The sequence below is a fragment of the Meleagris gallopavo genome, chromosome Z, assembly GCF_905368555.1.
Source record: "Meleagris gallopavo chromosome Z, MGAL_WU_HG_1.1, whole genome shotgun sequence".
In the NCBI taxonomy this organism is placed as follows: domain Eukaryota; kingdom Metazoa; phylum Chordata; class Aves; order Galliformes; family Phasianidae; genus Meleagris; species Meleagris gallopavo.
The window spans coordinates 70,086,875-70,108,253 of record NC_139435.1 but is presented as its reverse complement, the minus strand read 5'-3'; the positions used below and the strand labels follow the sequence as shown (position 1 = coordinate 70,108,253).

The 21,379-nt window shown below is 42.5% G+C and overlaps 1 protein-coding gene and 2 long non-coding RNA genes across 4 annotated transcripts in view; 2 read left to right on the top strand and 1 right to left on the bottom strand.

The window, feature by feature from the left end:
- The window catches only part of ALDH7A1 (aldehyde dehydrogenase 7 family member A1), a 33,986-nt gene that overhangs the window by 165 nt on the left and 12,442 nt on the right, over positions 1-21,379 (top strand). Inside the window, exons 1-4 of one of the 2 annotated variants that reach the window (XM_085212857.1) lie at positions 17,181-17,366; positions 17,488-17,541; positions 17,749-17,814; positions 19,262-19,342. In XM_085212857.1, coding sequence (XP_085068983.1) covers positions 17,181-17,366; positions 17,488-17,541; positions 17,749-17,814; positions 19,262-19,342 — 387 coding nt within the window. Of the gene's footprint in view, positions 1-17,180; positions 17,367-17,487; positions 17,542-17,748; positions 17,815-19,261; positions 19,343-21,379 lie in introns of those variants that run through there. The other variant, XM_085212858.1, reaches the window with a different exon arrangement.
- LOC146542370 (uncharacterized) lies at positions 2-12,461 on the top strand. The gene is made up of 2 exons (XR_014880343.1): positions 2-7,099; positions 8,844-12,461. It is a non-coding gene; the product is annotated as an uncharacterized LOC146542370 (long non-coding RNA).
- On the bottom strand, positions 9,930-20,211 carry LOC146542369 (uncharacterized). The gene is made up of 3 exons (XR_014880344.1): positions 19,731-20,211; positions 18,912-18,980; positions 9,930-17,889 (listed from the first exon to the last, which is right to left on the bottom strand). It is a non-coding gene; the product is annotated as an uncharacterized LOC146542369 (long non-coding RNA).

Sequence of the window (21,379 nt, the reverse complement as noted above, 5' to 3'; positions counted from 1 at the left end):
TATTGTCTTTCTGAATATAACCAGAAACCTGCAGGCCAGTGCACTCTATCTGTGTGTATAGGGATGTCTGCAGGTAAGAGGGGGCTTCTCTTCTCATTTTCTGCCTTCAGAGCATTTGCAGTGGCAGCTGGTCAGAGGCAAATATGCTGCCCCTCATCTCCGGGAGCTGTTTCTCATTAGATTGCAAGTTGTGACTTTTCTGTTGGTTTACTTCTGACCGCTGTCCCCAACTCACTACTGAGAAACATTGGTGTTGGCTGGTCAGAAAGTTATTTTCAAGCCTGGCTTCACTCTAGGCTAGGAGGCTTGTTGCAACACGAAGCTCTTTTCTCAATATTTCCAGTTCCTTTGCATGGGGATGTTTCCTCTGCCTGTCTGCCTGGTGGCTTTTTGCTAAGAAAGACTGGGACTTCTGGGGGATGGTTCTCCTTATAGAGCTGCTGCTGGCCACAACCACCGTTGGCCACCTTATCTGCCTGTGTAACTCCTCACCAGCAGCTCTTAGTAGGGAGGTTAGGGCGGTTTGCATTTCTGAGCAAATCTGCAGCAATTACCACGGCAGCCAGTTCCCTCCTTATCTAGCCTCCCTGTTCCATTGCTGCAGCATATGAGAATTTACTCTCTCCTTTTTTTTTTTTTTTTTTTTTTTTTTTTTTTTGCACAGATTAGTTTACTAGGGCTTCTCACAGACTAGGACTCCTTAGAAGAGGTTTCTGGAGCAGATTGGAGCTGTTTGCTTGCTTGTTTTTTTTTTACACTGATGACACTCAGCTTATTAAACCTGTTCTCCACAGATGGCCTTAAGTTTATTTAAGATTTATAGATCCCTTGAATTTATGCTACCAGTACCTTGGGTACATAGCCACAGTCCTCTCCTTAGGTACCCCCAGTTCTGGCTGCCAGCCAAGGAGCTCAGGAAAACTATCTCTGGCACTGAAATTTGAGAAGGCGTGGGAAGGCTGAATGGCTGTATTTTGAGAGCCTTTTGTCCCTCCTAGCAGTTATGCTGAATGAGAATTTCTATCTTCTGAGAAGCAGAGCTTCTGGTTTAACTTAACCCTGCCCTTTCTCTATGTGAACAGGTGACATGGCACCTAGGCTTCGTGTTTGCCACATGCCAGGTTGATTGGGCTAGAAATTTTGCAACAGGAATATACTTCTAAGTGAGAAAAAAAGAGCGTATGTCTTACTCCAGCTAATAAATCTTGGCAAATAAAATACAGATAGCAACATATGAATTGCTATCCTTGCTTACAGCTGTAAATAATAAGGCGCAGAGGTTACTCGTGTGCTTTCAGAGGCTGTTCAGCACCTAACCCACCAGACACGTTGCAGAACAGTTTTCTAGTGTGCTTCCTGAGCTTTTCAGCACCCAGGCATCCAGGAAGGTGTCTCCCCCCTCATGCAAGCCGCCCCAGAGTGGGTGGGAGATGCACAGTGCGTGGAGTAGCCCTTCGCCTCACCACCACTGATTTCCAAATCTGAGACCTTCATAGGGAGGAGGTGATGTCAGGGCTGTCTGTTGCAGTGTGCTCTGGGATGCAAGCAAGAGTCTACAAATGTTATTGTCATGGCAACTGCGCTCCATATTCTGCAGAGAGGAAATTCAGCCTCAGTCTTAATTTCATATATGCAGTGTATTGTACTCTGTTGCTCGCTTGGTGGTATGCTCACAAATTCTTTTACCATACTGCTGATGGGGTAAGGTGACCCAGCTAGCTTCTCCATTGCTCACATCACAAGCATGAGAGCAGGGGCAGATCATAGCTGGATGACATTACACATTTCTCAGGCTTTTCTTAGTGCAGATACAAATTTCCTCTCATAATAGCTCCACACACTCTTCTAAGCACTAGAAAATACGTACTCTGAAAACTCTGCAGACAGCCCAAACACAGCCAATTTATAAGAAGCATGTAGAAGCAGCAGTCAGCAGTGGGTACAGTCTAAAGCTTGTGATAGGAGGTTTGCTTAGCTGAGGTCTGCAACTCTGGCAGGCTTTCAATGGCTGGGCAGCTGATTGCTGCTGGTAGCACACTAAGCAGCCCAGTAAGTCCAGCAGTGCTCAGCTACAGTCACATATCATACAATGGGAAAGATAAAGGTTTCTGAAATGCAAGTTGAGTATGGCACCAGTAATGACAAGCTGCATTTGTTGGTACTAACATGAGATGGAAATTTTTACTGGCAGGCATCTAGCATGCAGAATAGCTACAAGTGTGGTTCTTGCAGGCAGTATGCATTAGTATCAGCAGACAGTATCACACTGCAGGAACATTTTGCATTTGAAATGTCTAATGAAAGAGAACCACATTTAGACATGTATGACCTGGAGACTTTTGCTCCCAGACATTGCCTGGAAGCTGTACTGTAGGACATTGCCTGCAAGTATTGGTTTCTCACTGCAGAGCTACTGATGTCTTCCGGGTGCAGCCAGAAGAAATAACTTCATAGAAATGGAAACAGCAACTAACAGTAGTGTACTGACTTGGTAGCTCAGGAGCAGGAGCCTAAGAATAGGCTTCCCTTTTTGGAAATATTTGGCTACATAATAGCTGGGGATACACCTCTCCTCCTCCCTTTTCTCTGAGATTTTTTCAATTCTCCTTTCATTTTCTGCCTACTCTGCATAATCTTCCCACAAGTGTGGTTTTATATACTGTACACTATCGATGTGCTGTCTTACATTTACCAATTTAACAGGAAAATCTAAATTTACACCAGACAGGAAAAAAAGATACCGTAAGAAAAGTTAGACAAATCAGCACCAGCAGAGGATCTCAGAAGTACACCCACAGTTGGAACCTTCTTCATGGCTCTGCTCCATCAGCTCCAGCAGTGCCACTGTGACGAGGGGTTCAGGGACGCAGTGTATTACCTTCACTTATGGTGAAGTGTGCCTCTGCTTGAAGGCAGCTGCCTGTCCAGATGGGCATTGCACCTGGCACCAGGGGCTTGGTGGGTCAGGGCTGCCCCAGCATGTCCCCTGATCTGTGCATTACCTCTCCCACAGCACAGGGGTGTGACCTGCAGGTGATTGGAGCACTCTGTGTGTTTGTAACCGGTTCTTGCTCGAGCCTTGAGGCAGAGATACACAGCTAATATGCTCCTTACTTGCAAAGTAGAACAGAACACAAAACACTGTGTCCAAAATCAGGCTGCATGCAGGCAGTGGCACAAGTACCATGCTATCTGGTACTGCTCTCCACTGCTACAGTGTCAGTACAGATCCCAACACTGGAGCCCCTCTAATAGTTTTTTCTCTTCAGCAAAGCACAGTTTTGGCCAGAGATGACTGTCCTCACATTCAGAACGTGCTCTTTTTTTTTTTTAGTCCTTCAGAAAATAATAATCTGCCATGTTTGAATTGCATTTCCACCAGGAAAAAAATAAACAAACAAAAAGACCCACTAAGATTTCCAATATTCTTTTGGCAGTTGCAGTCTATACCAGCAACAAACTATTCTGAAATCTAATGTAAGGTGGATTACTGAATCATAAGTGGCAGTTTTATCAAACACAGGAATAAAAAGCACCACTGAGGATATTGCTTAAATCTATCCATAATGGGTAAAGAACTTGGATATTTGGAAATAAAAATAAAAGTGATTCAAAACAGTGCAAGTTCTGTGGGTCTTCCCACTTCAGTTTTTTTCTCTAAAAACTGAGTTTTTTTGCTCTAAAAAACATACCGGTCTTTAGTGAAAATGAACCAGGATGTTTCCGTTGAAATAATAAAGCAATCTGAAAATGTTTTTGTATATAAAAACATCACAAATGCAACAAAATCAAAATATCTACATACTTGTTTCTCAAAGATTTCAATAGATTGACCATGCAGGTCACTAGTTAACCTAAAGTCTCTTTGGCCTGTATTCAGGCTGCTAGATTTTCTCAGCTGTCAGTGAGGGAAGTTTGTTTGGGCTTAGAACTGCCTGTTACAATAGTCATGCTCCGGAAAGATTTGCTGGTGTGACTGGCATCTGTTGTCTCCTCTCTGAATGACAAAAAAAAACAAAAAACAAAAAACAAACAAACAAAAAAACGAAATAAAAAAGCAAAAAAGCTACAAAGTGTTAAAGTGTGAGGGCAGTGCTGAAAAAGAACTCCCTGTCTTTTTAAAATGCCACATATAGGTTTGTTTTAAGAAAGCTATCATGCAATGAAAGAAAAACAGAGAAAAGCCACACTTCCAGTTCAATACTTGCCATCCCTTTTCCTTGATGAATAGGATGCTGGGCCCTCTGTCACTCATGGGTAGATCTGATATGTATGGATACACACCTGTCACCATAGATGGAGGACTCAAACCCTGGGATCCTGTCTAGGCATGGAGCCTGTCCTGTGAAGGGAGATGCTTTGCTGAGAGTGCAGGCTGGAAGGTTATCCATCCCTCTGTGCTCTGCTCCAGATAAAGTCGGTGAGGTGGGGGACACACTGGGGAACTCACACAAACGGCTTTTAAGCTGTCTCATTCTTGTTAATTCCTTTAATTGTTGTTTACATGGCTGGAGCTAAACATATAGGGGCATCCTCCCCTTGTGCAAATAAGCTGGAAGAGCAAGGATTCTTAATACCATGGACACACCTTACAGACATGAGCAAATCCACAGATAAATCCACTATGGATGTCCTCCCTTACCAGGCTGAGGCTTCTTAAGCAAGCAGCCTGGGTCTAGGTGTGCTGATGGTGGGCTGGGTGCTGTCCTGCCCTACCTGCTTTGAGACATCCATCAAGAGCATTAACAGCCACTTGCTGTGTCAAGTCTGACTTACAGCTTTTCCTTCCTTGGACACAAGATTAAGCCACATAAATTCATTCAGGTCTAAGTATAGGACCTGTGACAGGAATCACCCACTGTATTGTGCTGTCCCATGGTGCTAAATCCTCTCAGTTCTGTACAGAGTGTTAGGCCCTGATTTCTGCTCCTTCTGTCACTAAATGTTAGCTCTGCTTTACCACTAGAGCATCAGTTGTTCCCATAGCTGGGTGAAGTACTATTATCTTTGTTTGGCACTGGTGGAGCAGGGCCTGGGCAGCCACAGTGCATGTGTCCCGCAGCAGGAAAAGGTCTGTTGTGGAGTAACTGCTGTCATCTGCTGGAATGTGGTACTTCCCTCTAAGTGAAGGTCTACAATGCATGTGATGCTCTGATCTTGAGATCTCAAAAGTACAGTTACCCAGCTGCCCCTAAGCCAATTGCTTTTGTGCCTGGAACATGTTCAGCCTAAATGTGTGCAGCGTCTGATGCACGGACTCGGATGTGAACAATCCAAATCATTTATTACAAGTTCCCACATCACATATGTACCTTCACAAGTTTTCTTTTTCTAGCTTTCCCATCTGCCCCTACATCTTTCCCATCCGCCTTTACATGTCAACAGAGCATTCTACAAACACTCTTCAATCGTTCATGCAGGCACTTATCCAGTCAGAGCCGTGAGATGTTTTTTCTTCTTCTAGAGGTGTCCTTGGTTCTCATGCTGTTTATCTTGCTCCACAGCTGCTGCTCTGAACAGTTTTTCCTGTATTCCCACAGATATGGTCAACAGATACTAGAATAAAAATGTCTTTAATAATATATGCTGATCTGGTCGTGCAGCCTTGAACAGGAGAGAGATGGTTCTGAAAATTACAATGATGGATTTCAGAAAAAATGCTACCTGCTGCAGAGCAAGACAGCATACTATCTGTAACAGTCTGCAATAGGAAGGTTGATGAACAATTAAGATATCTTACACGTGGAAATGAAGACATAACTTATCTTTATGTGTTCTTGTTCATTAATTATACTGTTAGTACCCTGTGAGCTGCAGGAATGGGAATGCAGGGTGGAATCTGTTCCTTCTGCACTGACTCAAGAGCAGCCTTTAGTGTGTCTGATCATGCTTTCACATTGCAGCAATTGTTCTCAAATGATTCAGCAAAGGTTTTGGCTCATTTCTTTTGTTTGAGAGAAAACACAAAGAAAACGACACAAACCAGAGGCTTGTTTTGGAGCAGGAATGAGTTGGCAGCAAGTTAAATGCTTCAAACATAGTCACAGTGAGATACAGAGGTCCTGTACTAAACGATCCCTTGGAATAAATTCACATATAACCTACTGTAGGTCCAGGCATGTGGTTTCTGTGCTTGTTTGCTGCCCTCTCTTGGAAGCAATGTCCAACATACAGGAAAGGAAACAATGCGTTTTCTCAATAATAAGAGAAGCAGCACTTTCATTTCAAGAAAATGGAAGCATTTTGTACCAAAGAAAAAAATTACTTGTTTCCTGGATTGTAAAAAAAAGGAAATGCCTGTCAGCATCTGCTTTCTTTTCTAAAGCAAGGTTCAAATATATGTGAGAGAGAGTTGATCAGAGTAATGAGAGTGTATGTTACAGATAAATATGATTTGTATACTTATCCTTTCTTTTACATTGGTGCTATTTTCTAAAAGCAGAGTGATTTTTACTATCCAGATACCACAAGAATATTGAGCAAATTCTGAAGGCATTGCATCACTTGCCTTCTGCAAAGATTTCTGTCTATAATGTCATAAAGGCTGAAAGAAAACTGCATTGTGCGAGTAAAGGTAATCCTTTGTAAAAATATGACCTCCACTCTTCAGCCTAAGTCTCTTTTCAACTTCAAGAAGTGAAATCAGTGACGTTCAGGATCCTGTATACCTGATAAGGAAATGCATCTCATGTCAGAGCTTACTATCAGTTCTGCATACAATTAAGCAGCTTACTCTCAGCAGGTGCACTCACTGACAGTGAACACAGGACATCTGCACTTCATGAGGCTGCAAGCAAGCAGCCAGTGGACTACTCAAAGCTTAGATTGCTTTTTCAAATGCAAGCCTTCTATGTCTGTCTTTTTCAATATGTGTAGAAAAACACTAATTACCTTTTCTGTCTGGAGACACTTAACACCTAGTTTATGCTGTTACATAGATTTTTTTATTTAATGGTATAAAGGCTAGATCTGTTTGCAGTGACTTTGGAGATTGCACCTATGGGATGGATGCACCACCATAGAACTTCCTAATTGCCAGAGTAGGTTCTCCAGTTCCTTGCTGCAACCAGGGCACCCCAGCAACTGGATCTGGATGATGGTAAAGTATTAGGACAATTGGTGAATTATCTTTCTTAATCAGTCACTAACATCATGTAGTAATGAATAGATACATTACTTTGCTTATTTTCTTTACTGTTAACCTTATCTTTTTACTATATGCACTTCTAATAATGCTAATTTTAGAATTATTTTTAAACAGACAGTAAAATAAGCCTATCCCTTTTGTTGGTGTCTGCGTCTTTCCTGTTGGCCCTGTCAATTGGTAAAGCAGCTTCCGCCCCCAGTTCTGTGACTCTGTGATTTTGTAATTAGTTTCACAAAAACAAGGTCATAGAATCACAGACTAATAGAATGGCCCGGGTTGGAAGGGACCTCAAGGATCATGAATCTCCAACCCCCCTGCCACAGGCAGGGCCACCAAGCTCCACATTTAATACTAGGCCAGGCTGCCCAGGGCCCCATCCAACCTGGCCTTGAACACCTCCAGGGACGGGGCATCCACAATCTCTGTTCCAGCACCTCACCACTCTCTTTGTAAAGAACTTCTCCCTGACATCCAACCTAAATCTTCCCTCCTTCAACTAAAAACCATTTCCCCTTGTCCTACTGTTATCTACCCTTTCAAAGAGCTGACTCCCCTCCTGTTTGTAGACTCCCTTAAGGTACTGACAGGCTGCAATCAGGTCACCCCACAGCCTTCTTTTCTCTAGGCAAATGTCCCACTAGTTTATGGTTTTGTTGTTCCCTTTTTTTTTTTAATGTTTTAATAAGAAATATTAAACATTAAAATAAATCATTACTTATATATTTTAACTATATTCTATATTTTATGAGGGTTGCTCCAAAAGTAATGCCTCATATTTTATGATGTTAGCCCATGATGTCAGATGCTGATGTTGGTGCTACAGCAGTAGAGGTTAAACCTTCCCAACAGTATTCCTTTACATTCTGTTGCAAGGCGAGAGACAACAGCAGAGGGACAGTCGGACAAAATGGCATTTGACATGGAAGTGTAGGTGGAGCAATGGTGCGGAATTGAATCTCTCTCCATGGGGAAAAAATTGCACCCAGACATTCATTGATGCTTGCTGAAGATTTATGCAGACTGAACAGTGGATGTCAGCACAGTGAGGCGATGGGTGCTGTGTTTCAATAGTGGCAACAGCATCAGTGATCGCCTCAGCTGGCACAGATTTTTATGAGCATGCCATGCAGGCTCTTCATTGCTGGCAAAAAATGAGTGACTATTGAAAAGATAACATTTTGTAGCTGAGAATTTGGTCTATCAAATAGTGTTATTGTGCTCCTTGTATCTATTTAGTTTCCCTGGAAATAATTATGAAGCCATTGTTTTCAGAACTACCTATGTATATGTGTCCCAAGACTATTCCTCTTCACTCAGCATGGTTCAGGCAAGCCAAAATTTGGACACCCATGGCATAGCTGGTGGCTACCCTCTGGTTCAAAAAACATGACAGGTCATCCGTGCTCCAAGTTAGCTGAGTCTTCCAGTGGCAGAGCTTGGAAGTGGAACTGGTACTTAATTACTAAAGATCTGGTGACCAAAGCAGATTTCATCTCCACTGCAGCCCTGTCTGCCCTGGCAGGCAGGTCCCTGGTTGCCTTTGGGAACTGTGGAGAGTTTCTCTGGAGTTTCCCAGCGCACATAGAAATCATGCCATACACCAATATGGTTAACATGCGGAATGATTTGTTTATTGTTTGATCAGTATATTTTTATACATGCTAGCAATAGCAGTGCTCGCAATCTCGTTTCCAAGGTTACATCCACAAGAGGTTTTCCAGATGCCATTCCGGAACAAACACTATCATGTTCCTGCCCTGGTGTGACTTCCTCAATTTGGCTTGATCAGAGGCACCGTCCTTGAGCCCACGTGCTGTTTTGCTCACAACAGTCCAAGGACAGGAAAACATGACCACCGTCCTTGAGCCAATCCTCCACAGGAACAGCTGGTCAGCTTGCATGCACTGCTCATGCTTCACTCATTCACAAATACTCTGTCCTTCTACAAAACACCCTTGACACAGTGGTGGCCACAGAGATCTGTATGTCCCAAAGAATTTTGCAAGTACATTAATTTTATTGGCAATATTGTTATCATGACTAAGCCCACATCAGAACAGAAACCCTCCTCATGATAACAAATACAAGATATGCATCATCTCAGGGAATTCTCAAAACAAGTTTTCTCTCCTTTCTGACCTTTTCCGCCTATGATTTTGGAGAAATTCAGCAAAGCCTCAGTTAATTCAGATGATAAGGGCTTGGGCTTAAAATACTGTGTCCCAGTTACTTTAGAAATCTAGACACTTCATAACCTATGGGAAGAATTTGTGTTCTCATTTTTGATGGTGCATGAGGATGAAAAAACATATCACGTACCAAAAATTCCACACCCAGCCCTCTTTAAAGATGTTACCACTTTCCCCAAGGATTCAAACTTGTGTAACCAAAATGAAGCACTTCATTATTTTAAATATTCAACAACAAGCAGTTTGAACTCCACCTGGGCTTCAGTCCTGGAACTAAAATACAGAAAATGGCTGATATTACATTTAATTTCAATTGGAGATGAACTCTTGGTGATCTTTAGTGAAATACTTAACTTGGCAAGGGATGTTAAAGACAAGAAGAGGTTCTACACGTACAAAGGTCAGAAGAGATAGGCCAGAGAGAGCATGATATATGGGAAAGAAGAACTGGCTACAACAGATACGAAGAATGCTGAGGTACTCAGTGAGTTCTTTGCCTCTGTCTTTATTGGCATCCAAGATTCTTACATCCCTGAACCTGGACCTCCAAGTGGGAACTGGGACAGCAAACACCTCCAAATTGTCAGGGTGAGCAAGTCCAAGATCGTCTCATGAAACTGAATGTGTACAAGTCTATGGGGCTGGAGGATGTGCATCCCAGAGTCCTAAAGGAGCAGTCTGAGATGGCTGGTGTAATGTTCTCCATCATATTTGAAAAATCAGGTGCAGTCTCTGGGCATTGGAAAAAGGGAAACATCATTCCCATTTATAAGAAATGGAGGAAAGAGGACCTGGGGAAGTACAAGCCGGTGAGCCTCACTTCCGTCTGTGCCTAGGAAGATCATGGAACAGATCCTCCTGGGAGACATGTTAAGGTACACGAGGGATGAGCAGGTGGTCTGAGACAGCCAGCAGAGCTTCACCAACGGCAAATCATGCCTGACCAGTCTGATGACCTTCTATAATAGAGTGACAATATCGGCGGACAAAGGGAAGGCAACAAATGTCATCTACCTGGACTTCTACAAAGCCTTTGACATGGTCCCCCACCACATCCTTATCGCTGAATTAGAGAGGTACTGTTTGAAAGGGTGGACTATCTGGTCGATAAAGAACTGGTTAGAAGATCACAGCCAGTGCAGCCTGGAAGGTCATTGGTATCCTGGGATCCATCAGAAGATGAGTGGCCAACAGGGACAGGAGGTAACTGTCCTCCACTATTGGCCCTGGACAATCTGTTTTAGTTCCTGATCTAGTGGCTAGCAGCCCTGCCTGTGTTAGGGGGATTGGAACTTGATGATTCTTGGGTCTCTACCAACCCAAGCTATTCTATGACTTCACAACTCTATGAAATATCCATGGAAAAGTACAGAGATCCTCCCATGGAGGATCCATTCCTCAGCACCTGTCTGTGCAATGGAGGTTTCAACCTGAAGTAGCACATGCATCTCTCCTCCATAGTTATTTTGTGTCAGCAGGAAACTGTGTATGCTGTGTATGCTTACCACTGTTGAAAGGAAAGTATTTTCTTCAGTGCCTGTTCATAGAACTCAAGCAGCTTAATTTCAATCCTTTATTTTTAATCTCATCCATTGCTCATGTATCACCTATAGACCCTGAGCAGCCCAAATCAGCCCTGTGTGTGAAGCAGACACAGCTCCAGGCAGGACCCATTCCGATTTACCTCCTGCTTAAACTCTGAATCCTAAGCTTCACTGTCAAACTTACTGCAGTAAGCAAAGAGACAAAATGGCAGAAAATGAGTTCAGTACACCTTTATTTCTGATGAATGCCATTTTTGGAGAAAGTTTGGGAACTTGTGCTGTTCCTCCCAGGACATTTGCCTTTTAATTTTCTTTGAGAACAATCAAGTTTTGACAGACCATTGAAGCACATGCAGAGGTAGAGAGGTGCTATTCAGTTGCTCCATCTCAACATACCTCATTTGATGGGGAGTGGGATGACAGATGTGGACACCTGATTTTCCCTAGCAGTCTATAAGAAAAGAACCTTCAAATCTGCCTGGAAGAGGAGAGCTCTTCACCCAGCAAGTGTGCACTTTGCTTTAGATTGGTTCTGCTTAGCATTAATCCCCTTTGTTAAAGAGACTGTTTCAGACCTACCAACAATGAAAAGTGACATTTTGTTGCTATCAGGTCAATACTGTCCTGCTATCAGATCATGTTGTATCAGATGGAAAATTACAGAGGAGGGAAAAAAAGTCAAATCAACAGAGATCAGCAATAAAATTTGCTATAGGCAAAGACCATATGAGATGCACTTGGAGCAAACTGTACTGAGAACTAAGTAAATAAAAGAGAATATGAGAGGATGCAGAATAGAGACTCATTCATAAAGTAGAGGGAATGGCTGCTATTCCACCCTGATGACAGAAAAAGGGAATCACTAGTTGTGCCTGTCAAGTTCTTGTTTTGGGCTAGACCAGCCTCTAGAATGTTGTCCATCAATTGAAACAGAGAGAGAGCATGGGGAAATTTTTCTCCTACACATGTTGTATGCATTCAATCAGTATACTCTTCCAGCTGGGCTATAACTGTCACCACTTCTAGATAAACATGTAGCTACCTCACTCTTTTCATTCATTTCCATTCCATTAACATTCCTCACTGTGATGAAATTTTCCTCCCTGGCAAATGTACCAATCAATCATTAAATATTACAGTGTGTTTGTTCGTCTCAGATGCTGATTAGTGAAATTTTACTGGGGACTTTGGTATTGTATATGCTTGGGTAAGCAAACTAAAAGGGTACAAGCACATTGCCCTGGAGATATAGACTTTGCTACTCAGATGACCAGAGTAGTAGACTTACAAGCAAAACAATCAGGATAATCCTAGCATCTCAGCCCCCTCTTGAAATCCAGCCCACCCCATCATTGTCTGACATCAGAGATAAGTAATTGTTACAAAATCAATAATAGTTGAGTTGCTTTGCTAATTTTTACTGTGAGTAGAAGTCATAAGTCTGTGTTAATTAGTGACTGGATAATTTATATTATACCTGTACGCCTGAAAGATATAAAATTTATGTAAAAACACACTCAGAATGCCCCAACATAACCAGATCACTTCATGCACATGAATAAATATTTATATTTAATACTTCTACTGTGTCCTATCTCTCTCCTTGATCAGCACAGGTTAGACACAAGTTTGTGTGACAAAATAGTATTACAGACAACTATATCAGAAATCCATACATTTTCATCCTTTTCTTCTAAACTATTTTTGCAGCCACAAAATGACAGCCAAGAATTCTAAGTGAATATTGCTTAAGAAATCAATCTGGAGAACCACATGATCATGTTCAATGACACATGACTTTTGGTGATTTCATACAATACTATTTGGGAACAATTTTCACACAGCACACAGTACACCTATTTTACTGTACTCCCTGCCAAGATACTGCACAAGCCTGCATATTATCTCCCTATGCCATGTGTTTGTGTGCCGTGCTTAGAATAGAATCACAAGGTTAGAAAAGACTTCTAAGATCATCTAGTCAAACCATCCACCTACCACCAATATTTCCCACTAAAGCACATCCCTCAGTACAACATCTAAATGTTTCTTGAACACCTCCAGGGGTGGTGATTCCACCTCCCTGGACAGCCCTTTCCAGTGCCTGAACACCCTCTTGCAACTTCAGGCCATTCTCTCTTGTCCTATTGCTAGTTATATGGGAGAATAGGCAACCCCCACCTCACCACAACAACCCTTCAGGTAGCTGGAGATAATGATAATGTCTCCCCTGAGCCTCCTCCAGACTGAACAATCCCAGCTCTCTCAACCACTCCTCATAAGACTTAAGACATAAGGCTCCAGACCCCTTGCAGCTTCATTACTCTTCTCTGGACACTCTCCAGGGCCTCAATGCTTTCCCTGTAGTGAAGGGCCCAAAACTGAACACCATACTGGAGGTGCAGCCTCAGCATGACTGAGTACAGAAGGACAACCACTTCCCTGCTCCTGCTGGCAAAACTATTTCCAGGTTGCCATTGACCTTCTCGGCCACTTGGGCACACTGTTGATTCATGTTCAGCTGAGCATGGACCAACACGCCCAGGTTCATTTCTTCCACTGCCCCAAGCATGGAGCATTGCCAGAGCTTGTTGTGGCCAAATTGCAGGACCCGACACTTAGTCTTATTGAACTTCATCCCATTGACTTCAGCCCAGCTATCAGCCTGTCCAGATCCCTCCGTAGGTCCTTCCTATCCCTAGACAGATTTACACTTCCTTCCAACTTAGTGCTACCTGCAAACTTACTCAGTCCCCTTCTATAGGTCATCAATACAGAAATTAAACAGGACAAACCCCAGTACTGACTCCTGTTGGAAGCCTGCTTGCATTTTTTTCCTTTGCTGTTTCCTAAGAGGGGGCTGTTTGTCTGCCTGTGCCACACCATCATAGCAGGTGTCAATCTCTCTATCCAATTGCTGGATTCATCTCAGCCTGATGACTTCCTCTCACAGCCTGGTCAGCTGCTCAAAAAGATCATCAAGCTGAGCAAACCTGTACCCACAACACTCTCCACCTATCTCAGTACCTCGGATTTCTTCCAGATTCTAGAGTTCCACACCACCAAAGGTCTGGGCAGTTCTTATGCTCCCTGGGAAGTCCATCTGGGTGTACACATCAGCCCAGAAAGGTTGTGGGTCCCTCATCTGGGTTTCTGTCTCAGCCTGTCTGTTGCACAACTCCCTGTTGCACATTTTTACTGTATCCTCTCAACCATGTGCCTCTCAACCATTTTGGTTTGCTTGGGTTGCATTGAGTGAAATTGTTTTGAGATGCATATATGTAGATACTTTAGAAAGGAATACCTTCTGATTATTCCCATGGAAACTACAACAGATACAAAAAGCACAATAACACTATTTGATAGAAGAAATTCTCAGTGAGGCCTCAAGGTAATCATCTGAGATTTCTGATGAAATTTTGCTCTTCCAGTACTTCAACTTTGAAAAGAGCTGTTCACAAATGTATGTAGTGCCAAAAAGTAATGACATGAATTAGGCATGATTGAGAAGGGAAGCAATATAGAAGCAATATAGATCTCATAGAAGTCTAGTGGAGAGTCATAATCAATTTTTTTTTTTTTTTTGAGTTGAATATTAGATTTAGATGTGGACTTGGGCACATCAGGTTCACTACAGTGGGTGGTACAAAAACCAATGTGACTCACACTGTAATATTGCATATTTGATCTCTGACCACAATGTTGCAGACTAGTTTGCCCGTGTTCCTCCTGAAAGGACTTTGGCCACAACTGTTACAGTGACGGTGTGAACTGTTGGGATGCTCTTTAGCAAAACAGAAGAGGGCCAAGTGAGGCACAGTGCCAGGGTTTCCATTTTCTTTCTGCTTGACCAATAGTTGCTATACCAATAGACATCTGTAGACATAGACAAAGAAACTGCTCTCCTGTGGTAAAAGAGAAAGTGCATGCAGGAACTAGAAACCAAAAACTTCTTGATTGAAGCCACAGCTACTGACCTAAACATTTCAGTAACACTTTTTTTTTTCCCCCCCTCCCTTTTTTCCTTTTTTTTCCTTTGTTTTACTTTTTCCCCTCTAGAACCCAATCCCTGGGATGGGCACTTTGTAGGTGTTACTGTGAAATACAATTTAACCATATATATTATGCAAAAAATTAGGTGAAATTCCAGACAGTGAAATACATCAGTAATTACCACCTTACAAAGATCATTGTAAAATACCAGCCCCCAGCAAGGGCCCCTTGTTCCCCAGGAAGCCAGAGAGCATACTGCAGGTAGCAGGACGGGTTCACCACCCAAAGTCATGGTGAAGGCCAAAACACCATATTGTGGTAACAAGAAAGGTCCAAGGTCAAGCCAGGAAGTCAGTGTGCTTGTCAGGACTTAGCTGGCAGCTGGCAGTGGTGGACAGAGGTCAGCAGCCCAGGTCTGCCTCACTGGGTTACATGGTCAGGCAGCAGCATGGATGCAACCATAGCTCAGCACTCCTCTGGTACAGGCAGAGAGGATCCAAGGACTGAACTGGTACCTGGTCTGATAGAGTCTGGATGGGTGGGAGTGAGGATTTGAGGTTTGTGTGAGTCTGGCTAGAGCTATTAAGGCCTGTTAATGCTGTCAGGACCGTGATTGTCTTGAGGTGGTGAACTTACTACCTCGGTATTTAATACTGAGAGAAAGCCTGCATCCTTATGCTATTTATTTCTCCTGTCGTTATCCCTTTCAGAGGCATCAAAGCCTCAGAGATGATCTTATGGGGGTCATCTCTGAGAAGTTTCTGTAGAGTAACTGGAATCTGTAGTTTCCACAAGGTTTCTAGACAACTTCAAACATAAAGCAGAGAGCTTCTGTTCTGCTGGGGGTTTATCATACAGGATGAGTAATATGCAATGACAGTTATGTCCACAAAAGCCTTTCAATTAAGCAAGCCAGATACTCTTTCAAAAGCCCTGAAAGTTCCCTGAGGACTATGAGGAACTGCTGAAGTTCCAGGTGCATAAAGCTGTTCAGACAACTGGAACCTATTTAATGTGTATATTTGATCTATAGTACTACTTACCTTTTGAGAAGGTGATAATCTGTGCTATGACTAACAATCATCAGGAGACAGAACAACTCAAAGGATGCTTTATACCTCTGGGTCACTAGATCAAAACTAACTCACCTCAGGTCACGTGTGAAACTGAAACACCCGATGTGAAAGGAGCAGAAGGTGTTCCAGCTCTAACCAGGGCCCTCTTGGTAGGCTCTGCCGGCCAAACAGTGAACAGTCAGCTCCAGGGACTGATTTGCTGTACCATCCTCAGGATAATTTCTTGAGGTCAAGTAAAAGCACAACGTCAAAGCAGGGCAATAAATCTGCTGTTCTGTTATTCTTTTGACTGTGCTCTTTAACCAGACAGATGTAAGGTCTCATCCTCTTTCTGAAAAAGAGCTTTATCTTTCAGATATATCTTTTTCCTTTTCAAGATGCTTTTTTTCAATGTCCTTTATATACTTCCTTTAGAAGTGAATGCACTGATCCCTCCTACAAGTTTTAAAGTTTCCAAAACCAGTTTTCTCATACAAGTGAAGCTTCAATCTTGCATGTACTAAAGCCAGTGACATATACAGGCCTTAAGCTATGTCAGACTACTTTAAAGTAATCATCCAAATGCGCTTTTCATTTGAAAAAAACTACTTGAACAATCTTTTTTCAAAGGATGAATTATTTACAGTCAATGCAACTAACAGTAAGCAGTTGTGGAAATCAAAACATAAATTAAGGCAGTCTTGGAATTTGTGACATTTTTCTATTCCTTTTAGAATGTGATCAGGCATTTAGATGTTAGTACCAGCACTTATTCCCAATTGATTCGGCTATTCAGAAAATATTACACCCCCAAAAACAGATGGTATAAATGATGATAATCATCAAAGAATCATAGAAAGGCCTGGGCTGAGAAGGATCTCAAGGATCATCTAGTTTCAAACTCTCGCTATCTACACTTAAACAGCCTGTCAAGGGAAGCTATGGTTTAAAACATGGGTTAAAAATCACTTGCAGTTTTGCAAGATGAATTTGTACCAAGTGCAGTAATTGCGCTAATCGATATACACGAAATTAGGAACAACGGCCGGCGGCGGGCGACGCTTTCCAGGACGGCCGGGGGCGGCGCGGGCTGCGCGGCTGGCACACCGCCGACCGACAGGGGGCGCCGCCGCGAGGGGTCGCTGCCTGTCGGGGGGCGACTCCGCGCCCCCACCAATCGGCGTGGGCTGCGTGAGGGCGGGCCCGGCGGCCATCGCGGCGTCGCTCCCCCACCCGCGCGGGGCTGCAGGCGATGCTGGGTTGGCGCCGCGCTGCCGCCTCGCTACTGCTGCTGCAGACTCGGGCCGGGTGGCGGCGGTCCGTGGCCACCATGTCCTCGCTGCTGGTCGGCCAGCCGCAGTACGCCTGGCTGCGGGAGCTGGGCCTGCAGGAAGACAACCCGGGCGTGTACAATGGGCGCTGGGGCGGCGGCGGCCAGGTGCGGCCAGGGACGGGTGGGCAGCGTGGGGGGGAGGGGAGAGCAGGGCTGCTGAACGGATGTCTGCCCGGATCGATGTTCGGCCTTCTGTCTGTCGGCTGACGCCGTCCTTCTGCTCTAGGTGGTGACCACGTACTGTCCTGCGAACAACCAGCCCATCGCCAGAGTGCGGCAGGTAGGAGAGCCGGCTGTTGGCGTGGCGGACCGCTTGTGTCCGTTTGTATCCTGTGAGAGGATATAAATCTCTGGGAGCGATCTTTTGTAGCGCGGCCTTCCCTCACGAGGTGCCCTGTGCTCGAGCTGGGCACAAAAGCTTTTCTGCGGAGTTTGCTTTGGGGTTTCAGTATTCCTAACTTCCTTTTTGGCTTGCTTCTTCCTGCAGGCTAGTTTGGAGGATTATGAAGAAACAGTGAGGAAGGCTAAGGAGGCGTGGAAAGTCTGGGCTGATGTAAGTTATCAGTTATCTTTTATGGCCTTCGTCGTTGTAATTGTGTCTCTGGCAGTTAGAGGGTGTTACGTTGCCCTTTTTGTTGGAGATGTAAAAACATAGTCGTGTCACATATGTTGCAGAAAAGGAAAGATCTGTAGTGAGCTCTAAGCACAAAAATGAGCACATTGACTTCTGAGAAATGCTTGTTTGAGAAGCTTGGTGTGTTTACCCAAGTTAGTGCCTGTAAGCTATCGCTAGCAGGTCTGCTGAAGTTCTGAAATCTTGTAAGCAAGGAATTACTCTCTCCTTGTTTTTTAAGTTTAGCATGCTTTCTCCTGTGAGAGTTCTGCAGAGTATTTGGATATCAAACTCCTGGAGTTAATCTTGCTTTTGTGCTGTGAGTAAACCTGCTGGTTTTGACTGTATATTCTTGACCATCCATTGAATCCTGATTAATTCAGAAAACTGCTATTATTCCAAAACTTTTGTGTTATGTTACTGTATCAGACTGCTGTTTCCCCCTAGGAAGCTGTAACTGTCATTGTCCCTGTGCGAGCTGTTTGCAAGCAGCATCAGTCTTCTTGCTTGCTTTTACAGACACTGGGCATTTCTTTGATATAACTGAATTTGTAAGATATTGGGCATTCTGTATTATATTCCTTACCTGAAGAAAATAAAAACTTAGGGGAAATACCACAGCTTCCTTGAGATATCTTAAAACATTATTTTGTTACAATCTGTAATATTAGAGAGAGGGTGCCAGGCTTATAATGTATTTGGAGATAATCTGAAAGCGGTTTAAAATAAAAACCAACAGCTTTGAAACCTTATCTCAGAGCTGTCTTCTAGTTTGAGGATTATGTTGATTTTAATGAGCTTATCTGAAAGATTTTTTCTGTTAGTACATATTCTTGTTCACTGGTGGATTTCCTCACTTTCTAGCTATCTCTTCATCAGCACTTTCTAATCCTATATATGTTGTTGCATGAGAATTGATCCTAATTTTTGATTCTTATATATTAACACCACATTAAAAAAAAATGTTAAAAAATTGTTTACTTTTTCTATGATTGGGACATCTGAACAGAAGCAGTAAAACAAAGAGAACTACTAACCTGAATATTTCTGCGTATTCAGTGGAAACAGTTTTGAACAAATACAGATGTATGCAGTGTTGTTGATCTCTGTGAAGTGGGAAGAAATTTGTCATAAAACTGCATGATAAAAATGAATGAGTAACCATGTCTTGGGAAGAGGGTGAAAAATTACCACAATCAGTGATTTCTTGCTGCAGGCATAGAAAGTGAACATAATATACATGAAGAAATCACAGATGTTCAATCTCAAATGTATTCTTTTGTTTTGTGTTTTGTTTTGTGTTTTGTTTTGTGTTTTGTTTTGTGTTTTGTTTTGTGTTTTGTTTTGTGTTTTGTTTTGTGTTTTGTTTTGTGTTTTGTTTTACTAGATCCCTGCACCTAAGCGTGGAGAAATTGTACGGCAGATTGGTGATGCTCTGAGACAAAAAATCAAAGTTCTGGGAAGCTTGGTAAGGTGTTTTAGGAAGCAGGGGTGTAAAATGGTCAAAACTCTTGATATGGTCTTACCACACTCTTCAGTATTAACCTTAATGGCTGTTAAAATGCTGTTAGTTCTTTTAACTTGCTTAAAAGATTTTAGATTGTTACGGAGTTAACTTGATCAATCTATGCCCGTGATGGGGGGCAGTAGGCTCCTGCCTCCCCATTTCCCCCTCTTCCGGCCCCACAAAATGGGAAGGAATGAAGGGAAAAAAAGCAGCAATGATCTATGGAGGAAAACTTATTTTATTATGATACCGGAATGCAAGATAACACAATATAATACAATCTGATTGAAATTGAGACTAAGAAATCAAATAAGATAGGAGAGAGAGAGTTCCCGAGACCGAGTCACACCTGAAAAGCTTGGAACAGCCAGGAAAGCACCTCCAGCACCCACTGCCAGGCAGGAAGAGACCGCCCCACCCGGAAGGGCCAGATCCCAGGACTTCCGTAATGTATAGGGATAGGTGCCTGGAATTGGAGCATTAACACTTGAACTCCCAGTACACTACATGATGTTGTGATGTGGAATACTGAAAACCAGAAAACATAAAACCATGACATAGATGTAATGTGTAAAAAAAAGCAGGAGACTGCATTCTAACATTGTATACTGAAAATAATTTTTTGCATTATAGTGGGGATAAAAAAAGTGTAATTCATTTTGAGCCTGTATGTGGGCTAGGGAAGAGTGTTGTAACTGCTGCCGTGCTGTTTTTTCGTTGCACTTGACATGTTGCTCACTATCATGTACTAAAAATGTCCTGAAAAAGATTTTCCTCTAATGAAGAGCGTTTAACCTTGAGCTCTCTTCTGGTGATCTGTAGGGTTTTGAGAACTGAGATGTGGAGCTGTAAGGCTTCAGAAGGTGAGATGGGCTTAATGAGATTATCTTCCACTGCTGTGTCAGATATAAAGGTAGAAAGACCATTCCTTTAAAACACTATTTGGTTGCTAGGGAAGAAAAGAGTCCAAGTGAGGAGCTTGCTGCTATCCTTTTACAGTGCTCACCTATATTTGCAGCTGTTCAGAAACAGCTATCCTTGAATAACTTCATGTAGGTAAGCTCATATTCTTAGCCTACAGTCTCTTCCCTCTATCTTGAGCTGTCTGGACATCCTGTTCTGAGTTTGCACAAATTCTAAACAGCTTTCCAGCAAATGTGTTACATGAACTCTTGTGTCCTCATTTCTTTAATGGCTCCCTGTTCTTTAGGTTGAAGCAGAAGTCAGATGTGGAGTTCCTCTGTGAGCAGAGTAGCCTAGTAAGTCTTTGGGACGACAGGCACCATAGAAATACCTAGGAATGTGTTTAATCTGCTCTGTTTTAATCTTTGCTTTTTCAAAGTACAATTCTCAACTTCAGGTGGTAGGTGATATTTGTGTAAAGTTGCTTGTAAGTATCATAACAGCTCTGTAAAATGAAATGGGAGTGAACAGGGGACTTCTTAGTTCATATATGAGTGGATTTCAGATATCAACATACTATTGGCAGTCTCTATTTGCTGTGTACATATAACATGTTCTTAATAGAGGGCCATAGCTTAGAAAAAGATGTTAAACAGGTTGCTGAAAGACTGAAGATGTGCATTCATTTTCAGCAATGTTTGGAAATTGAATCTTGCATACTTGCTCTGAGATGCTGTAAAAACGAGTCATTTGCTCATGAAAAATCTAAATGACTGTGTTGTTGTGGGGTAGTTATCCCTCTTTTACAATTTACTCTATATTATATAAAAAATGTACACAAATGTCCTGGCTGAAATGAAATGTTCTTTAATCTAAAAATGTTGAATAATTTTTTCATTATATTTTTTTATTATTATTTTCTTTATTATTTTCCTCTATTAATTTCCTCCTACTGTATGAGAGTGTGACTCCTTTATCTGTTGTGTTGTTTCTTTAAACTTTGAATAACTCAGATAGAATTGAATGTCTTATGTTGAAAAAAATCTATATTGAATTTTACTTGGTGTGCATATATACCTGATAGTAGTAAGAGAC